Source organism: Microcebus murinus, chromosome 3 (assembly GCF_040939455.1).
Source record: "Microcebus murinus isolate Inina chromosome 3, M.murinus_Inina_mat1.0, whole genome shotgun sequence".
Classification (NCBI taxonomy): domain Eukaryota; kingdom Metazoa; phylum Chordata; class Mammalia; order Primates; family Cheirogaleidae; genus Microcebus; species Microcebus murinus.
In genome coordinates, this window is record NC_134106.1 from 71,172,567 (window position 1) to 71,191,408 (window position 18,842).

Below are 18,842 nucleotides of genomic sequence, written 5' to 3' on the forward strand. Positions count from 1 at the left end.
GTCTAGCTCACAGCAACCTCAAACTCCTGGGCTCAAGCAATCCTTCTGCCTCAGCCTCCCCAGTAGCTGGAACTATAGGCATGTGCCACCATGCCTGGCTAATCTTTTCTATATCTGTTATTTGGCCAATTAATTTCTTTCTATTTATAGTAGAGAAGGGGTCTCGATCTTGCTCAGGCTGGTTTTGAACTCCTGACCTTGAGCAATCCGCTTGCCTTGGCCTCCCAGAGTGCTAGGATTACAGGTGTGAGTCACTGCGCCCGGCTGGTCTCGAACTCTTGAGCTCAAGCAATCCTCCTGCCTTGGCCTCCCAAAGTGTTAGGATTACAGGCATGACCCATTGTGCCTGGCTCCCCAGTGGTCTTGGTTTTTTTGTTTTTTTTGTTTTTTTAAATTAAACTCCTCTCTGTTTAATTAAGACATAAAATAACACACAGGGATGTGGCAGCACTGCAGCTGACCCCTACATCATCCACGCAGTGTCAGTTGGAGTCCCTCTGTCCATTTTCTTGCCTGGTACTCAGCATCCATGATGGAGGGCCATTTGCTTGCATGCTGCTGGTGACTTGCAGCTCTTTGCCTCCGTCCCCCTGCTGCCCCTGGCAGGACGGCAGAGCAGCCGGGGGTATGCCTCTGGAGCCAGGCTGCCTGTGTTCAGATTACTTAGCTGTGTAACCTTGGTCCAATTCTTAGCTTCTCTGTTCCTCAATTTCTCCATCTATACCTAGAAGGATGGAAATAGCATCTGTGGTACAGAGTTATTTTGAGGGTTAAGTGAGTTCACTCACACAGTACTGGGGACAGAGTCCAGGGTGTAAGCAGTGTTTCTGTACTTGCAGCTGAATGCCTCTTCCCAAACTTCCCATCATTTGACAGTCTGTTCACCTGTCCCTTAGCTCCTGTGGGCCCCTTGCCTGTGCCTTGAGTGACCTATAGGACACACATTGTTGAGTTTTGGGCAGCCCTGTCCAGCTCATCTGTATTGGGAGGTCTGAGGAAGGAGCCTGGCTCTATTTGCCCTTGTGTCCGATGCCTAGCATGAGCACTCATGTAGGTGTGCGCCAGCAGATTTCTTGGAATGAGTGAATGAATAATATGAATAATTCCTTCTTTTACTTTTTTGGGCCCCAGAGAGTAAGATGAAGAGCAGTGAAGTGCTAAAAAATGGCCACCCCTGGCATTAGGAGATCCAGTTTGCATTCTAGCTCCCTATAGTAGACGATGGAGACCTGAGGGGTGGGGGGAGTGGGAGGGGAGTGGATGATGGGAGGTTGCTTGGTGGATACCATGTGCCTTGCTTCAGCGATGTATGTACTGAAGGCCCTGACATCACCATAACTCAGTATATCAATAGCAAAATTGCACTTGTACTCCATGAATATTACAAATAGAATATACAAATAGAAAATAAATGGGCATGGGGCTCAAATCCAAGATTACTTAGGTCTGAGTCTTCCAGAAAAATAAAAAATAAAAAAAATAAATGGGGTTGGGTATGGTGGCTCATGCTGTAATCCAGCACTTTGGGAAGCAGAGGCGAGAGGATTGCTTGAGGCCAGGAGTTTGAGCCTGGGCAACATAGTGAGACCCCATCTCTACAATAAACAGAAAAATTTAGCAGATTGTAGTGGTATGCATCGATAGACTTTAGCTACTCCAGAGACCAAGCTAGGAGGATTGCTTGAGCCCAAGAGTTTGTCGTTAGAGCAAGCTATGATCATGCCACTGTATTCCAACCTGGGCGACAGAGCGAGACCCTATTTCTTGTTAAATAGGGGGTGGGGGTAGCAAAAGAATTTCAGTTCCCTTTGTGAAGTCCTTCCCATATCTTGGCCTTAGCTTTCCCATCTGCAGAATGAGTGCCACACCGGTGCCCTCAATTCCCTGCTCAATACCCATTTCTTGCTTCTTCCTTAATAATAGAATGTTCTTTTTGAGGAGGAGCTGTAGTTGTCTCATCACAAGTGAGAATAATCCCTTTTCCAGACTCCCTTGCAAGTGAGGGTGGCCATGGGACCTGAGTCAGCCAATGAAATGCTCACAGGATCTCTGGGAAGTCAAGCTTAGCCCTGGATCCTTCTTCCCCACTTATTGCTTTGAACTTGAACATGATGTCTGAAGCCACAAGCATGGACCAAAGCCAGTCTGCTAAGAGCAGAGAATGAGCCAGTCCTGCCTGCCTCCAGACCCCTCCCTGTATGATCACCATAAACCCCCATTGGTTTAAGCCTCTGGTAATTGGGGTGTTCTGTTTCTGAGAGCTTAGGGCATTCCACATGAATGCAGCAATGTCATGATGCACTGGGGCATGGAGAGCGAAAACCCCAGCCCTGCACAGAGCAGGTGCTCAGTAAGTGAATAAGCATGTGTGTGTCCATTTGTGCCCAGCCTGACTCGCCATCCTGCTGACCTGCAGGGATGTGAGAGAAACACAGGCTCCACTGTCAGAATACTCTGTGGAATGGACCCTCCAGGGCAGGCCCAGAAACCTCTAGTGTGTGGTCATGTGGGAAAGAGAGCAAAGTGCCCTGCAGGCCCAGCAGGAGTCACTGGGGGTCAACTGGGGAAAGTTTGGCAGGAGCCCTGGCCTTGAGTGGGTCTTGGCAGACAGGCATGACTTTGTCACAAGCAAATTTGAGAGCCCAGGTAGAGGAGCCTGCAGGTGGGGAAGCCAGGGCAGGGACTCACGGTCCCTGGCACATAGGGGTGCAGAAGGGTTATGGGAAGTCATCTTGACAGAGCAGGATAGGTGGGAGGGACCCAGTGTCAGGCCACAGCCTGGCTTCGTTCTGTAGACCAGCATCCCCAGACTTCTGTCATCTGTGTGTTTTGTCGCAGAGTCATACCACCTATCTATTATTTGCTTCTTACATTCTATTCAATTCAGTTTTCTTTTAAAAACCAAAACAAATTTATCTTTGGAGCTTGACAAGAAACTAGAAAGCCAGTACCACTGACATCACCAGAAAGTACCTTTGTTTCTGGGATTAAACAGATTCAGTGGTCTTTTTAATAAGCAGAAATGAATACAATTGTGCCCTGAAAATCCTGACCCAGTTTGAAACCGAGAGGCTGGGCAGCATGTTGTAGACTCCTAGTGTCCTGGCAACGTAAGATGTAATGTGGTCTGCCTGGCTTGTTAAGCAAGTTAAGAAAGGCTTGACGGTTAAAGCAGAAAAAGCTACTTCCTCACTCTGAGCCTCTGGCTGGAGGGATGAGGCCGGCCTCCCACAGATTCTCAGACTTGGATCCCTCTGTCCCTCAGCATCCCTATTGGCTTAGCAGTAGTTGGACATTTTTCATGAGTGCCAGTTATAACTATTAGCCTCTAGACTTCAGAGATAGGTGAGTCATTTTGGAGACCCAATGCAGTTTTCTTCTTTCTGTTTTCTGATGGCTTCGATGCTGTCTTGACGTGGGATTGTGACCTGGTGTTCTTTCTAGTAGGTGGCCCTGCCCTCCCTACCAGGTGTTTTCAGCCTGTGCTTACCTCTGAGTTCTAACTTGTGTCCTGCCAGGGTTCTAGAACCTGTTTGTGCTTTCTGTCTTGTTGCTTTGGTTCTGTTCTGGCCCATCTGTTAGTCTGTCATTTTCCTTGTGTATCCAGTGCAGGCTGGACATTGTCTCTCTGTACGGGCAATGTATAGCTATGGGAAGTTCCTTGGCTGTGCCCTGTTTTGCCTGTGAATTTTTTGTGATTCTATATCTCCAGGCTCTGTAAATCATTCATTCATTTCAAACAGACTTTTTTTCTTATGGGCCAGGCCTTGTATCGGAGGGCCAAAAGATACTTGTGGAGGAGACAGAATATAATTATTTACACAAATAATTATAAAGGTACCTTGCTGGTATATGTTATAAAGGGAAACTTCAGGTTTAGTGAGAGCTTTGGGTCTTATGCTGGAAGATGCTGGTTTATTTCTGAAATTTAGAAGTTGGAGATTTTTTTTTTTGGAGACAGAGTCTCGCTTTGTTGCCCAGGCTAGAGTGAGTGCCGTGGCGTCAGCCTATCTCACAGCAACCTCAAACTCCTGGGCTCAAGTGATCCTGCTGCCTCAGCCTCCCGTGTAGCTGGGACTACAGGCATGCGCCACCATGTCTGGCCAAGTTTTTCTATATCTATTAGTTCGCCAATTAATTTCTTTCTATTTATAGTAGAGACCGGATCTCGCTCTTGCTCAGGCTGGTTTCGAACCCCTGACCTTGAGCAATCCACCTGCCTTGGCCTCCCAGAGAGCTAGGATTACAGGCATGAGCCACTGTGCCTGGCCAATTTCTTTCTATTTATGGTAGAGACAGGGTCTTGCTCTTACTCAGGCTGGTTTCGAACTCCTGACCTCCAGCAATCCCCCCGAGTCAGCCTCCCAGAGTGCTAGGATTACAGGCGTGAGCCACCGTGCCCAGCCTGGAAATGTATTTTGGACAAGCTTTCCAACCTCACAGAATTTGCATTTGCTTTCTGTTTGTGCAGCTATTGTGACCGACGTTTTCCAGGGTTCCATGAGGATCTTCACTAAAAAGCTTCCTCATCCTGATCTGGTGAGTTAGTTGAGCCTGGGTCTTGGACTGATATATGCTGCCTGAGGGGACTTAGGAGAGACAAGGCTGATTGCCCCATGAAGAGGTCCTAAAGGCACCAGCTGAGTGGCCACTCTCTTGAGTCCTTGCCATGCCAGTACACTGTGAGTTTGGGAGTTAGCGCTGGGATGTGAGGCTGCTGGTTTAAGTGGTCTGGCCACTGGGTGGTGCTGGTATATTTTTCAGAAAGCTCAGCTAAGCTTTCTAGGGTAGTTTAAGAGCTTTTTAGATAATAGTCTGGTACATAAGCAGAATCTCTGAAGAAGGAAGCTTGTGGGTGCTTGAATTGCTCTAACCAGGTGGTATCGGAATAGCCTAGGCTCTCAGGCACCCTCTTCCTTCCCTTCTGATGAAGGAAATATCAGTGTAACAAAAGCATTGTTTCTCTCCATCTGTGTTGGCCTCTGTGCTGCTCACACTCCTTCCCTTCTTTTCTTCTCACTCATTTCTAGCCAGCAGAAGAAAAAGAGCAGCTGCTCCATAATGACGAGTACCAGGAGACGATGGTGGAGTCCACTTTCATGTATCTGACACTGGATCTTCCCACCGCCCCCCTCTACAAGGATGAGAAGGAGCAGCTCATCATTCCCCAGGTGCCACTCTTCAACATCCTGGCCAAGTTCAATGGCATCACTGAGAAGGTATCACATTTGCACACCTGCCTTCTAAAACTTGCCCTTGCTTTCTTGCGACTTTTTCATTTTTTTTTTTTTTTTTTTTGAGACAGGGTCTTGCTTTGTTGCCCAGGCTAGAGTGAGTGCCATGGCATCAGCCTAGCTCACAGCAACCTCAAACTCCTGGGCTCAAGCAATCTTCCTGCCTCAGCCTCCCGAGTAGCTGGAACTACAGGCATGCGCCACCATGCCCAGCTAATTTTTTCTATATATATATTAGTTGGCCAATTAATTTCTTTCTATTTATAGTAGAGACAGGGTCTCACTCTTGCTCAGGCTGGTTTTGAACTCCTGACCTTGAGCAGTCTGCCCTCCTCAGCCTCCCAGAGTGCTAGGATTACAGGCATGAGCCACCGCACCCGGCCCATTATTTTTGATTTATCTGTTTTCCTCACATTTTCGTCAGTTTTTGCTTTGGATGGTTTTGGATAGTCATCTGGTTTTTTTTTGTTTTTTTTTTTTTGGTGCTTTCTAGTTACCTGTAAGTCATCTGTAGTTTAGCCTCAGCAACATGTAGCTAGGGGCAAGATGAGAAATGCTGACACCCTCTGGGAAGATATTTCTCTGTTAGCTAGGGAAAGGGAACCTTGTGTTCCTGGCTGCACTTCCTTTGGAGTATGATTTTCCTCTCGCTGAGCTGGGAGAGACCTTAGTTCAAGTACCACATACTCTTGCTTTTCCTACCAGGTTATTAGATTTTATTTTCGTAAAAACATTAAAGGGAAACATTTGCTTTATTAAATGTTTCTTCATTTGCTATCTGGCCATTTAATAATTTTAACCAGTTTTGCTGGGGATCAGATCAGCGTAACTCCTCATGCTGTTAATATAATACTGGAAGTGAAACTCTTTTTTTTTTTTTAAAGTAGTCAAGTGCTGTAGTGAGAAGGGGAAAGGAGTAGAACAAGGAGTTTAATCTGTAACTGAACAGTCAAGTGAGATGGAAGTGGAACTCTTAACTTGGTATTTTTTTTTTTTTTTTTGAGACAGAGTCTCGATTTGTTGCCCAGGCTAGAGTGAGTGCTGTGGCGTCAGCCTAGCTCACAGCAACCTCAAACTCCTGGGCTCAAGCAATCCTCCTGCCTCAGCCTCCCAAGTAGCTGGGACTACAGGCATGCGCCACCATGCCCGGCTAATTTTTTCTATATATGTTAGTTGGCCAATTAATTTCTTTCTATTTATAGTAGAGGCGAGGTCTCACTCTTGCTCAGGCTGGTTTCGAACTCCTGAACTCAAGCACTCCGCCCACCTCGGCCTCCCAAAGAGCTAGGACTACAGGCGTGAGCCACCGCGCCCGGCCTTAACTTGGTATTTTATAAGGTCACCATCCAGAAGGTTTTAGAGTATACATATCCTAATTTTAGTTATTTTATTTTGAATTTTATTTTTTTGAGACAGTGTCTCATTCTGTCACCCAGGCTAGAGTGCCGGAGCGTCAGCCTAGCTCACAGCAATGTCAAACTCCTGGGTTAAAGGGATCCTCTTGCCTCAGCCTCCTGAGTAGCTGGGACTACAGGTGTGAGCCACCACACCCGGCTAATTTTTTCTGTTTTTTTTAGTTGCCCGGCTAATTTTTTTCTATTTTTAGTAGAGACAGGGTCTCACTCTTGCTCAGGCTGGTCTCAGGTGATCCTTCTGCATTGGACTCCCAGAGTGCTAGGATTACAGGACTGAGCCACCTGGCCCAGCCCTAATTTTAAATTAATATATTTTCCTGGGAAACTTGGGGATCCTTGGAGGGGTCTGTCCTTTCTTACAGAACTCATCCACTCTAGAGAAGATTGCTTTCACTGGTATTTTCTCTCTGATTAAGACAAGACTTTCACTCCTATCTCTTAGTTTTTACTAAGGATACGAGTTTGTGTTAAGGAAAAACAAATTTATGTTTGAGCAGCTTTTAAGCCCCTGGGCTTAGGTGCATGTATCGAGTGAGCCCTCAGTAAATGTATCCTGCTGGATTGCACTTGACCCAGGAGTCTTGGGACCTTTGAGGAGGTAGGAACATGGGAAGTCAGTTGCCACCTCTGCTGGAAAACTAAATGATGAGGGGCTCCTCAATACTGCAGAGTCAGGAAGGTTTTCCATATTTTGAATTGAGACTTTCATGGTTTTAATTCCGCAGCTTTTAACAAATCCTGTTTTTCATTGAACAGTTTTATTTCCTGTACTCAATTCAACAGTATGATCACAGGCTGATTGAAGCACAGCCCCACTGTGGGGGTATTTTAATCAGCTTTCGCCAAATTGCTAATGCTAATGTTACACATAGTTTCTGAGACCAGGTGAACTCTAGGTGTAAGGCAAAATTATATTTTAAAAACCAAAACAAAACTCGTGCTCCTACTCTAATAGCTATTGAACTCCAGAATTAATTTGATAATTTTCTTTTCTTTCTCTAGGAATATAAGACTTACAAGGAGAACTTTCTAAAGCGCTTCCAGCTCACCAAGCTGCCTCCATATCTAATCTTTTGTATCAAGAGATTTACTAAGAACAACTTCTTTGTGGAGAAGAATCCAACTATTGTCAACTTCCCTATTACGTAAGTATCATCCTGCTTTACTTCCTCTTAGAGGGGATGTACCTGAATTTTTTTTCAGATGTTTGAACCACTATTAATTTCGGACTGTGTTAGTTGGAGATTGCAAGGAACAAAGCCTACTTACACTACATATGTTACGGGTTTTTATTGAAAGGATACATGTATTTTAGGAACTCCAAAGATGTTTACCAGGATGCAATTCCCATTTAACCTCTTTTGCTGCTGTTGGCGGGGAATTAGAGTTTTTTGGTGTAGGGAAGAAGAGTTCATACAAGTGGGACAGTTCAGGTAGGATTCTCTGTGGCTTTGAAGATTGTCCGGAGAGCGAGGGTCTGCCTGGGTATTTGCTGATAATCACGCTTTCTCACACACTATAGCTAGGCACAGGCGGTGGGGATGACTCCAAATCTATCTTGCCATCTTGGGGTTCATTTATCCTAATTTTTCCTCAGAGGTTAAAGTCTAGAATGTGTTTAATTTCTTCCTTTTGACAGCAAGTTATGCATTTTAATGGATGGTCTTATTTTTAATTTATCATGCAGGTCTTTATGAACATTTGGGAAATTGGGAGGAGTTGTACTAGATGTTTTTAGTTTGCTGCTTTCTAACTCAGAAAACTTCTGTAAGACTCCTTTTGAGGGTAGAACGTTGTTTTCCAGTTCTCAAGAGACAAGGTTTTTCACGCTCTGAAGATGATGTCTCTGGGAACATGGAGAAAGCTGGTGGCAGGGCTGGCAGGAAGACTTGGGTTTCAGCGTGCTGCTGTTTAGATAAGGTGAGAGTACAGCCCTGAGATAGTTCAGTAGTAAGAAGGACTTGGACGGGTTTATGATGTTTATCCCTGTAGTCTTTTTTTAAAAGTTTGCATATTTTTTAGTCTTTTTTTTTTAAACCTTCACAAAATAGTTTGGACTTCTGATAGACAATTACTCTTCTCCTCATTTCTTTTCTCCCTTCATCCCCTTACATTACCTAGTTCCCCAGACTATACCAACACTGCTAATTTTTTTCCTTTGAAGATAGTTCCAGTTCTTAATTCTGTGTAGTGTTCAAGAGGGTAGTATCCAAAACAAAGAGGCCTTGGGACCTGGGACACATCGTTTGCATATTTTCTGGAGATACTGTCTCAGGGATAAAATGAGAGGCTTAGACTAGATAGGCCCTAAGGGTCCTTTCAAGTATGACATTTTATTATAGTATTTCCAGATTTCGTGATTGCCAAGAATCTGAGAACTGTATGGGGTGAGGATTATAGGAGAATTTCTTTTTCTCTTTTTCCCATGCTTTTTTTTTTTTTCTTCATTAGCATCTTGTTTGTGTGACAATAGAATGAAGGGGTGGGGGCATGAACGCCTGCTCTTGCCACCTTGAGCAGGACCACAGAGGCACTCTCTTTGAAAGTCTGCAAATCAAGGTTTTGTTTCAGAACTGGCCTCTTGTGAATTGCCATAGTCACCAGTCTGTTCCTGGTAGGAGAGAGTGGTCTTGACTTCAAGGGCGGCTCCAGAGGGAGGAGACTGTATTGATGGCAGTTCCTGCTCAGTTGCCACAGATACTTCCTTACCCCAGTGGTTTCTTTTACATTGGGCCTGGAGTAGGTTTATTTTCCCACCAGTTGTATTTAGATTTTTGGTAACTGTGACTTCAGTAGTTTGTCCTTCAGAAAGCTTAACTTTGGAGAAGTTAAGAAAAAGATTACTTCCTTTTTTTTGAGACAGAGTCTTTGTTGCCCAGGCTAGAGTGCAGTGGCATCATCATAGCTCACAGCTACCTCAATCCTGGGCTCAAGTGATCATCCTGCCCCAGCTTCCTGAGTAGCTGGGACTACAGGTGCGCACCACTGCACCCAGCTAATTTTTATATTTTTAGTAGAGATGGGAGCCTTGATCTTGCTCAGGCTGGTCTTGAACTACCTGGGCTCAAGCAATACCTCCTGCCTCAGGCCTCCCAGTGTGCTAGGATTTATGGGCATGAACCACCGAGCCTGGCCAAGATTATTTCTTAACTGGTCAGCCTTTTAGAGACTATCAAACTGTGATACTAATGTGGGAAACCTGCCCTTTAATTACTTTATGCAGGGTAATTAGTTTCAGAGTAGTATGATGCTAGATTATCCAAATGCCTGCGCTTCTTGAAAAGGACCCTTTTCGTACCTAAGTCTTCTCCTGTGTTTTATTCATAACACATCTTTTTGTCAGACAGTAACCAGACTTACAATGATTAGGTACCCTTGCTTATTTGGAGATAGGGTTTATTGAGCACAGGTTCAAAGTTTCACTTTGAGCTAATTAGTTGTTCTTTTAATTGGTTTCTTATTCTGGTTGGGAGATGTGTATCGCTTGTTCGTTTGTCTGTTTCATAAAGCCAAATGATTAAACATGTATTCATTCTCTTGCCACTTGAGCAGTTTTGAAATCTTGAGTATAAATACTCCTGAAGGCTTCTCTAGGACTCATTCAGACAAGTCCTATCAGCTATTGTTGAAGCTGAAGAGAAAACATGAGAAGTCAGTTTTTAGCAGCTAGCAGGCAGGTTGGCTATCTGGAGCTCACATTGATTTCTTAGGACTCATCTAAATTTTCTTTAATAAGGAATATTTATTGCAATCTGTATCATATGTGAGACACTGTCAGTACAAATATACAGATGTTACCAACGCAGAAAGCTATAAAATATAATTAAAACAAAGTTGTTTATTACTACATGGTTTACATTTGAAACTCCTTGTATTTTTGAAGTTAATCTATTCATGTAGTCTAAATTCAAAGGAAGATATATAACTGGACATGGCTACCACTAGTGGTTTCTTGTGAATCCTTCCAGAGATGACATTGCTGTGTTTCATATAGTGAGTGGTAATACATTAGACAATTTTACAGAGATTAGAAATATGATATAATCTTTTTCTGCTTTATATTATTTAAATTTTTTTTTTTTTGAGACAGAGTCTCACTTTGTTGCCCAGGCTAGAGTGAGTGCCGTGGCGTCAGCCTGGCTCACAGCAACCTCAATCTCCGGGGCTCAGCGATCCTACTACCTCAGCCTCCCGAGTAGCTGGGACTACAGGCATGCGCCACCATGCCTGGCTAATTTTTTGTATATATATTTTTAGTTGGTCAATTAATTTATTTCTATTTTTGGTAGACAGGGTCTCGCTCAGGCTGGCTTCGAACTCCTGACCTTGAGCAATCCGTCCGCATTGGCCTCCCAAAGTGCTAGGATTACAGGCGTGAGCCACCACGCCCGGCTTATTTAAATTTTTATAAATATTTTTTGGCTCCAAAATTTTTTCCTAAAATTATGTACTTAATGTATTCTCTTAATATTCATGTTAATATTCATTATAGATGTATTTCCCTGCTTAATTATTTGAAAGTTCTTATTAAGTGTCTTTGTATAGTCTTCACAGTAAGCATTCATTGTAATACTTTACTTTTCAAAAACCAGTATACATTTATACTGGTTGGATGGATAGATTTCAACAGCTAAGAACATAAGGGAGGCTGGGTGCAGTGGCTCACACCTGTAATCCCAGCACTTTGGAGGCTAAGGTGGAAGGATCTCTTGAGCCCAGGAGTTCAAGACTGCCTGGGCACCATAGTGAGATCCCACCTCTACAAAACAATAAAAAAATTAGCCGGGCATGGTTAGCTGTGAGAATGTCCTCCCAGCTACTCAGGAGGCTGAGGCAGGAGTATCGCTTGAGCCCAGGAATTTAAGGTTACAGTGAGCCGTGATCATGCCACTGTACTGTCACCTGGGCAACAGGGCAAGACTTTGTCTCTTTTAAAAAAAATGACCAGGTGTGGTGGTTCACACCTGTAATCCTAGCACCTTGGGAGGCTGAGGCGGGAGGATCACTTGAGGCCAGGAGTTCAAGACCAGCATCAGCAAGACCCTGTCTTTACAAAAAATAGAAATATTAGCTGAGCACTACGGCGAGCACCTATAGTCCCAGCTACTCAGGAGGCTGAGGCAAGAGGATGGCTTGAGCCCAGGATTTGAGGTTGCTGTGAGATACGATGAAGCCACTGCACTCTAGCCTGGGTGACAGAGTAAAGCCCTGCCTCGAAAAAAAACAACAACAAAAAACCAAAAACCCCTCCAAAATAGGGAAATCTTTTATTTGAGGTAGCTCAAGAATGCTTCTCCATATTTGAAAGTAAATGTTAGATATTAAAAATAAATGTAATGTTTCTAAGTCCCATTTGAAGGAACCTAGTCATTAGTTTCTTGACAATCAAAACTGAGAAATTTGGAAGCTGTGGGGTAGCCAAGGTGTGGGGATCACATATAGAAGAGAAAGCTGGGCTGCAAAATGAGGGTGAGAAATAAAGCTGATTCAAAAGGAAGCAGAAAAAAAAACCAGGTAGCTTTCTTGGATCCTGTTTCCTCTCCAGGCCCTGGTTCCAGCTGCATTTCCTAGTCTGAAAACCTGGAATAAATTCTCCCTTTGTGCTTAAAATAGCTTGGGTGTGTTTCTGTTACTTGTAACCATTTTGCCACTTGATCAAATAAAGAAGCAAAGTCTCAGAAAGTAAAGGAAAAAAATGTGAAAGATTTGTCATATTGAGATTGTTACAATGATAACATACAGTGGCACCACACATAATCATGTGGTCAGGCCTTCCACAGACTAAGGCCAAAGACCAGGTGTTGACTGAGTGCTGCATCTGCAGCTGAGTTCCTAGGGAGGGTGGTGGGTAAGATGCTTTACTCCTATTATCTCACCTACTCCTCACCTCTCTTAGGGGACAGTGACTCTCATTCTCATACCATAGAAGAGGCTTAGCTTGTATACCTGCTTAAATTCACACAAGAGGCTGAGTCGGGATTCTAGTTCAAGTTAGAATGAGTCCAGGTTCTGCGCTTTTGACTCCTAGACGTGCTCTTTTAAAGGTTGCTTTTCTCATAGAACACATTTGTCTTGTTGGCAAATTGTGTGAATTCCAGCAAACCTAGACTCTCATGGCTCTGCAAGCCTACCCAGAGCTAGGGTCCTAAAATAGGGTTCAAGAACTTTGTGGCCCATTTGTATAGGACATTTTCCCTAACCTCAGAGCCTTGTCTGATATTCTGGCTTTTTTTTTCATCATTATCAGAAATGTGGATCTGAGGGAATACTTGTCTGAGGAAGTGCAAGCAGTACACAAGAATACCACCTACGACCTCATTGCCAACATTGTACACGACGGCAAGCCCTCTGAGGGCTCCTACCGGATCCACGTGCTTCATCATGTGAGTGGCTGCTGACAGTCTCTTGGCACAGACGGGCACAAACAGGTGTTGTTTCTTTGGCCTTTCAGAGGGCAGCTCCCTTCAGTTTGCCTTTGCTTGGCTTTGGGACTCTGCAGATAATAGCACTGTCAGTGGTTAGTTTAAGGCAGTGGTTCTCAATTTTGGCTGCACATTGGGTTCACCTGGGGAGTTTTTAAAAATCCTGATCCCTGGCACCGTCTCAGGCAATTACATTAGAACAGTGGTTTCCAACTATGGTAGAGGCCAGGGATATTTATACATATCCAATGATGCACAGGACAGCTCCTGCAACAGAAAATTATCTGGCCTAAAACTTTAGTCAGCATCAAGGTTAAGAGATTCTGCATTAGATTATCTGGAGATAGAACCAGGCATTTGATGTTTCAGAGCCCTCCGGGAGATTCCATTGTGCAGCTGAGGTTGAGAATCTCCATTGTAGACTAGAGCCTCACCACCCAAAGTGGTAATAATGCAGAATCCAACCCCCTCAAACCTACTGAATCAGAATCTGCTTTCTGACAAGGTTTGTATGAAAGGAAAATTTGTGGAGCAGTGGCTTAGAGGCTCCCTTTTAGCTTAAAAATTTTGTGAATTTGTCTCAAGTTGAAAACAGATGAATTGGACTGATCACATCCCCCTTGGTGGCAACAACCCATTTGAATGTCTGCAAAATTTAAAATAAAAAAAAAAAAAAGAAAAGAAATCAGATAAATCATGTACTAGCGATGTATTTGGTATCACATATTATTAGCATGGATTATTCTGATTTGATTGTTATCTTTTGGGACTATGGGTTTAATAACTAGCTTCTGTTAAGTGCTTCACTGTGTACTAGAAAGTACACCAAGTACTTAATGTGTGTTAATTTCTATCATTAGCACACACCTCTAGATAGGTGTCAATATTATATTTTTGAGGAAACTTAGGCTTAGAGTTAGAGTAATTTATATGCAGTCAGTAGAATTTGGATTTGAACTCATATACTTGACTTCAAAGCTCATGTTCTTAACCAGTCCTTATGTGATCTGAAGCTTTCTTTATGTTTTGTATATCCTGAACTATTGGAATATCCAGGATATCTGGAATATCTACATTCTGTAATGGTCTTTGGCATTTCTTGGAAGTTTGGATGGGTAAGGCAGGTGTGCTGCCAGAAGTAACTCTGCCTTAATCTAGAAATCTAGAAATCTTTTTCCCCTTATCCATGGAAGCATGAAATAAGGCAGATTTTGCTGCATTGGTTTTCAGGCCAAAGGAAACAGGTTAGTATGATGGACAGTGTCTACCAGTGACTCCTTTTCTGGATTATCTATTACTTCTATTCTCTGAGGTAAGGGTATGGAGAATGGACATGTCCACATTTAGATTCTCCCAGTACTTCTCCCTAAGAATATCTAGTCATTTCTGAGCAGGAAGGAGACATCTTAGATGAATAGTAGAGAGCTTCCTCTTTCTACTCTTTAGTATCCATCTGAATTCTTCTTAAAAATATACAAGCCAGGCACCAGGTGTGGTGGCATGTACCTTTAGTCCCAGCTATTTGGGAGACTGAGGTGGGAGGATTCCTTGAGGCAAGGTGTTTGAGTCCAGCCTGGGTGACATCGTGAGACCCTGTGGCTACAAAAAAAAAAGAAAGAAAGAAAAATTAGCAGGGTGTGGTGGTGCATGCCTGTATGTAGTCCCAGCTACTTGGGAAGCTGAGGCAGGAGGATTGCTTGAGCCTAAGAGTTCGAGGTTATAGTGAGGTATGATTGTGCCACTGTACTCTAGCCTGGGTGACAGAACAAGACCTTGTCTCAAAAAAAAGTGTATAAAAGTGTTTGAGACTCCAGTGTACTTCAAAGAATCCTTGACAGGAGTTGAGTTGCCATGATCAACACACCAAAAGCTCTTAATTGAATCATGCCCAGCAGAGCTCATATGCCTTCTTCTTTATGACTCTTGCTGGATGATGTCTAGTGGCATCTAGAGTTAGAGTTAGAAAAATATTCTTCCCATTTTTCTAACTCTTGGCTGTGATCTCTTTCTTTTTTTTTTTTTTGAGATAGAGTCTCACTTTGTTGTCCAGGCTAGAGTGAGTGCCGTGGCGTCAGCCTAGCTCACAGCAACCTCAAATTCCTGGGCTCAAGTGATCCTCCTGACTCAGCCTCCCAAGTAGCTGGGACTACAGGCATGTACCACCATGCCCGGCTAATTTTTTGTATATATATTAGTTGGCCAATTAATTTCTTTCTATTTATAGTAGAGACGGGGTCTCGCTCTTGCTCAGGCTGGCCTCGAACTCCTGACCTCGAGCAATCTGCCTGCCTCAGCCTCCCAGAGTGCTAGGATTACAGGTGTGAGCCACCGCGCCCGGCCTGATCTCTTTCTTTTATACCATTTCATTTTAGGGAGCAGATTAACCCAGCTCTTTCTGTCTTCTGCAGGGGACCGGCAAATGGTATGAATTACAAGACCTCCAGGTGACTGACATCCTTCCCCAGATGATCACACTGTCAGAGGCTTACATTCAGGTGGGTTGGCCACAGCCATGGTGAGTGCCGAATGGGGAGGTGTGGGGTCAGTGAAAGAAGTGGGCTGAGGCGGGAATTGGGATTGGGTTAGAAGTTTGGTTGGAGGGCTGGGTGCCTGTTGGGATGTATTAAGGAATGAGGTGGGACCAGATTACATGGCCCGGAAAGCCAAGCAGAGATTTTTCAAAAAAGAAAAGCAGAGAAGCATGGAAAATTTATGCATGAGCAAAAATGGTTGTGTTTATGGCATGGTTAGTGGTCTGGTTTCAAGGAGCATGAGCCTGAACTCATCTGGGAGGCTGGCTGGAAGTCATCTTGAACGTCTCCCCAGTGTTCCAGACAGAGTGAGCACTCTCCTTCGAACCCACAGCACTTTCTATATGCCTTTTTTGGAGTGTCAGCCATATTATTTTGGCTGTCTTCTCCATCAAGTTGAGAGCCTGGGGAGCACTGAATATCTCGTCTTCTCTTCCTTGCTCTCTTTTTTTTTTTGAGACAGTGTTGCTCTGTCACCCAGGCTGGAGTACCATGGTGTGATCACAGTTCACTGTAACTTCAAATACCTGGGCTCAAGTGATCCTCTTGAGCTGGGATTATAGGCATGAGCCACCACACTTGGCCTGTCTTTTCTTTTTGTATTAATGAGAGCCCTAGTACCTGGCAAAAGAAGGAAGATTGAGACTAAGAAAATCCATAGTGTTGTAAAAGAGAAGAATAATACCTCTCCTAGAGATAACTTTTCTCTCCTCATTGGCTTTGTCTATGCTTGTAGACTTGGCCATGTGTTCCTTTATAAAAAGGAAGTTTGGAATGGGAAATAAGAGGATGAGTGGGAAAATGAAAATTGAAGGAAAGGGAGTTTTCTGAAAGGTTATGAATCATTTTTATGGGATGTAGCAGATACATAAGGGGTAATGGCTTGTCCATTGCCTGCCACAGAATAGGCACTTAATACATACCTGTTGACTGAATGCCTCCTAGACCAGCTCTTTAATAACTGTTTTCATTTCTTACAGATATGGAAGAGGCGAGATAATGATGAAACCAACCAGCAGGGGGCTTGAAAGAGACATCTAGGGATTTGCTCCTTAGAAAGAGGCATCTAGGGACTTTGGCTGATAATGGTAAAGAACATACTGAAGCTGTAGCTGACTGTAGACAGGCAGCTTTCCGGGGCCAGCCCAGTGTGTATGGCTACCAGAGTGTTGTCAGAGGAGCCCACCCTCGTGGGATGGCTCTGCACTGCCACCCAGCTGTTCTTTGATCAATTTATTGTAATTGATGCGCTTTTCTCCTTCCCATCACACTCCCTTCTAGCTTCAGGAGAGCAGCACTCTTTTCCAGATGTATGTAACTTCTGGGTAGCTGGGAGTAGCTGAAGGACAGATAATTTCTTTGAAACATCAAGCCTCAGGAGTCTAGGAATAAGCACGACGCTAGCAACATCCTTCTGTCTATTATAGTTAGATGGTTTTCCCATGGTTCTCCTCATTTCTTGATGTGCTTTTTGGAATGTATTAAATATTTTCCTGTTTTTAAAACTGGACACTTGTTTTATATTCCTTATCTTTGGCTGTTCGCTAAGGGAGAGATTTATTTTACTTTTTAATTTTCACAAACTCTTTACCCTATAGTCTGTCATCTGGTAGACATCATGCTTATTTCTTCCTGTCAGCTTGTGGGTGGTGTGTCAGTTAAGATGCATTTGTTTCTTTCTTTTTTTTTTTTTTTTTTTTTTTGAGACAGAGTCTCGCTTTGTTGTCCAGGCTAGAGTGAGTGCCGTGGCGTCAGGCTAGCTCACAGCAACCTCAAACTCCTGGGCTTGAGCGATCCTTCTGCCTCAGCCTCCCGAGTAGCTGGGACTACAGGCATGCGCCACCATGCCCGGCTAATTTTTTATATACATATCAGTTGGCCTATTAATTTCTTTCTATTTATAGTAGAGACGGGGTCTCGCTCTTGCTCAGGCTGGTTTTGAACTCCTGACCTCGAGCAATCCGCCCGCCTCGGCCTCCCAGAGAGCTAGGATTACAGGCGTGAGCCACCACGCCCGGCCTGTTTCTTTCTTTTTTGAGACAGAGTCTTGCTTTGTTGTGTAGGCTAGAGTGAGTGCCGTGGTGTCAGCCTAGCTCACAGCAACCTCAAACTCCTGGGCTCAAGCAATCCTCCTGCCTCAGCCTCCCGAGTAGCTGGGACTACAGGCATGTGCCACCATGCCCGGCTAATTTTTTCTATATATGTTAGTTGGCCAATTAATTTCTTTCTATTTATAGTAGAGACGGGGTCTCGCTTAGGCTGGTTTCGAACTCTGACCTTGAGCAATCCGCCCGCCTCGGCCTTGCATTTGTTTCTAAGTAACAAAATAATATGACTAAAAGTGACGAATTATTATTGTGCTTAACTAGAAGGCTGAAGGTGGGCAGTTTCAGGCTACAGTGCAGGTCTGTGTAACGGAAGAGAGGAGAAAGGAAACCGGAAAAACTCCCTGCAGTACAGTTCTGAGAAAGTGTCAGCCAGGCCAGTGGGAAGCACCAGAGCAAATGGCCCCATCAAGCTCAGTCATTGACTCCAGGCAGCCTGGAGGAAGTGTGGCCTTGGCCTGAGCACTGTGGCAGACGCAGAGGTGTGGGGAGTCTGAAGGCGCACCAGCTGGAGGCAGGCAGCCAGCTACAGCAAGCTCTTGCACGGGGACATAGGAGTTGTGCACTACTTCTTTTTTTTTTAATGTTACAATCACTATTTTTATTGTTTTGTCCAAATAACAATTGTATTGACTGAAAGAGAATATCTTAGGAGAAAATGCTCTAAAGTAGGAAATAAATTAATTGAAAGAAAATGATACCTGCTGTACTTGCAAATTATAAGACTTTTTTGAAGTCATACCTAGGGCTGCCTAAGTCTTTGAACCAGTGACTCCTCTTATAATAGTTGGGTTGCTGACTTAATAAACAGCTATACTTGTGACTAAAATGGCAAGTGATAGTGGGTTTGGAATAGATCAATTTAAACCATGTTCATAAAAGAACATTCTTTTTAAATAGGTTAAAAATACATCAACTATAAAAAGGTAAAGTTCAACTCTACAGCTTCACTTATCACTTTTCAGGAGATTACTTAAAATAGATCTTAATTCCAGACTTCTCTAAACTGTTGAACTTTAGAACCCGCTGCCTACTTGATATATTTTTAGGTGTCTTATAGTCAGCTCAAACTCAACACTGTTTAAAACTGAGCTCGTGAGCTTCCCTCTCAAACTTAGTCCTTTTCCAGTGTTTT

General features: G+C 43.8%; 1 protein-coding gene across 1 annotated transcript in view; it reads left to right on the top strand.

Moving 5' to 3' along the window:
- Positions 1 to 17,112, top strand: part of USP39 (ubiquitin specific peptidase 39) — a 30,649-nt gene extending 13,537 nt beyond the window's left edge. Inside the window, exons 8-13 of the mRNA XM_012774296.3 lie at positions 4,472 to 4,539; positions 5,031 to 5,219; positions 7,652 to 7,794; positions 12,897 to 13,032; positions 15,480 to 15,566; positions 16,583 to 17,112. Of these exons, the coding sequence (XP_012629750.1) occupies positions 4,472 to 4,539; positions 5,031 to 5,219; positions 7,652 to 7,794; positions 12,897 to 13,032; positions 15,480 to 15,566; positions 16,583 to 16,630 (671 nt within the window). The 3' untranslated portion in view covers positions 16,631 to 17,112. The remainder of the gene's footprint in view (positions 1 to 4,471; positions 4,540 to 5,030; positions 5,220 to 7,651; positions 7,795 to 12,896; positions 13,033 to 15,479; positions 15,567 to 16,582) is intronic.
- The last annotated feature ends 1,730 nt before the right edge of the window (positions 17,113 to 18,842 follow it).